Source organism: Palaemon carinicauda, chromosome 26 (assembly GCF_036898095.1).
Source record: "Palaemon carinicauda isolate YSFRI2023 chromosome 26, ASM3689809v2, whole genome shotgun sequence".
NCBI lineage: Eukaryota > Metazoa > Arthropoda > Malacostraca > Decapoda > Palaemonidae > Palaemon > Palaemon carinicauda.
The window spans coordinates 97,136,994-97,138,045 of NC_090750.1; the positions used below are offsets into that span (position 1 = coordinate 97,136,994).

The window sequence follows — 1,052 nt, forward strand, 5'->3', positions numbered from 1 at the left end:
TGTATATATATATATATATATATATATATATATATATATATAATGCCAGTGTATATGTATATACGTATAATAAAGAGTTATCTCATCGCGTATTTTACCGTCTGTTTATCCACTTGATTTTGTTGTAAATGTTGCTTTTCTTTGCCTACAAGGTACACTGCTCCTGACGGCACGGAGGTGGTTATGAAATTCGTCGCAAACGAGAACGGCTTCCAGCCCCAGTCCGACCTCCTACCGGTGGCTCCAGAATTCCCCCACCCGATTCCCCAGTTCGTCCTCGACCAGATCGCCTTCGCTGCCGAGGAGGACGCCCGAAGAGCTCGTGAAGAGGAGGAGGGCACTGCAGGTCAAGTGCAATAGAGGCTCTTCTTCAGTGATTATCAAACGAAGATTCGACCTTGATGCTTTTCCTCTAATTTTGCGCTAATAGTTTTTGTCTTTGTGTTTCGAATATTTGAAAAAATTTTAGAAGATTATTTATAATATTTATATCAGAATTTCTCCGTCTATGGTACCTAAAGTACAAAATTGGAAGGCTGTACATGTCTTCCTTACAAAAGCTATTATATTGTAAGTTGCTCAAATTATCATCTTCATTATTAGTAGCAGTTATTTCGCTCTTTATAAACAGCGGTATCAGTTACAACATGTTTACTTAACTTGTCCTTATATCTCATACCATAATATCTTTATATCCTTTAGCTAATTTGAATGTTAAATAATGATGTCTGGAGACAGCAGATATTAAACCCTCGACCCTATATGTAATCGGGTGGACGCAGTATTCCTACTTGTGTCCGAAAAACTTGTCGATTCTCTTACCGGTTAGTAATCCTGTGCCCGATGCACGATGACTGCTCTGCCTTTGAGCGAATACAACAACAACAACAAGGATAAGGATAGGGAAGTGGGGAATATGGGGAAAGGATAAGTACCCCTGGATACAATCCAGTTTATAGCTCAAAGACAGGTACTCGGGATGGGAAAGATTAAGGAAAAAGAGAGAAAGAGAAGTACAGGAGAAGAATAAAAGATAGGGGCAGACCCTCTTG

At 39.4% G+C, this 1,052-nt stretch overlaps 1 protein-coding gene across 1 annotated transcript in view; it reads left to right on the plus strand.

The window, feature by feature from the left end:
• Window positions 1-614, plus strand: part of LOC137619716 (cuticle protein AMP1A-like) — a 4,564-nt gene extending 3,950 nt beyond the window's left edge. The window contains exon 3 of the mRNA XM_068350005.1: window positions 153-614. Coding sequence (XP_068206106.1) covers window positions 153-360 — 208 coding nt within the window. The 3' untranslated portion in view covers window positions 361-614. The remainder of the gene's footprint in view (window positions 1-152) is intronic.
• Window positions 615-1,052: the final 438 nt, after the last annotated feature.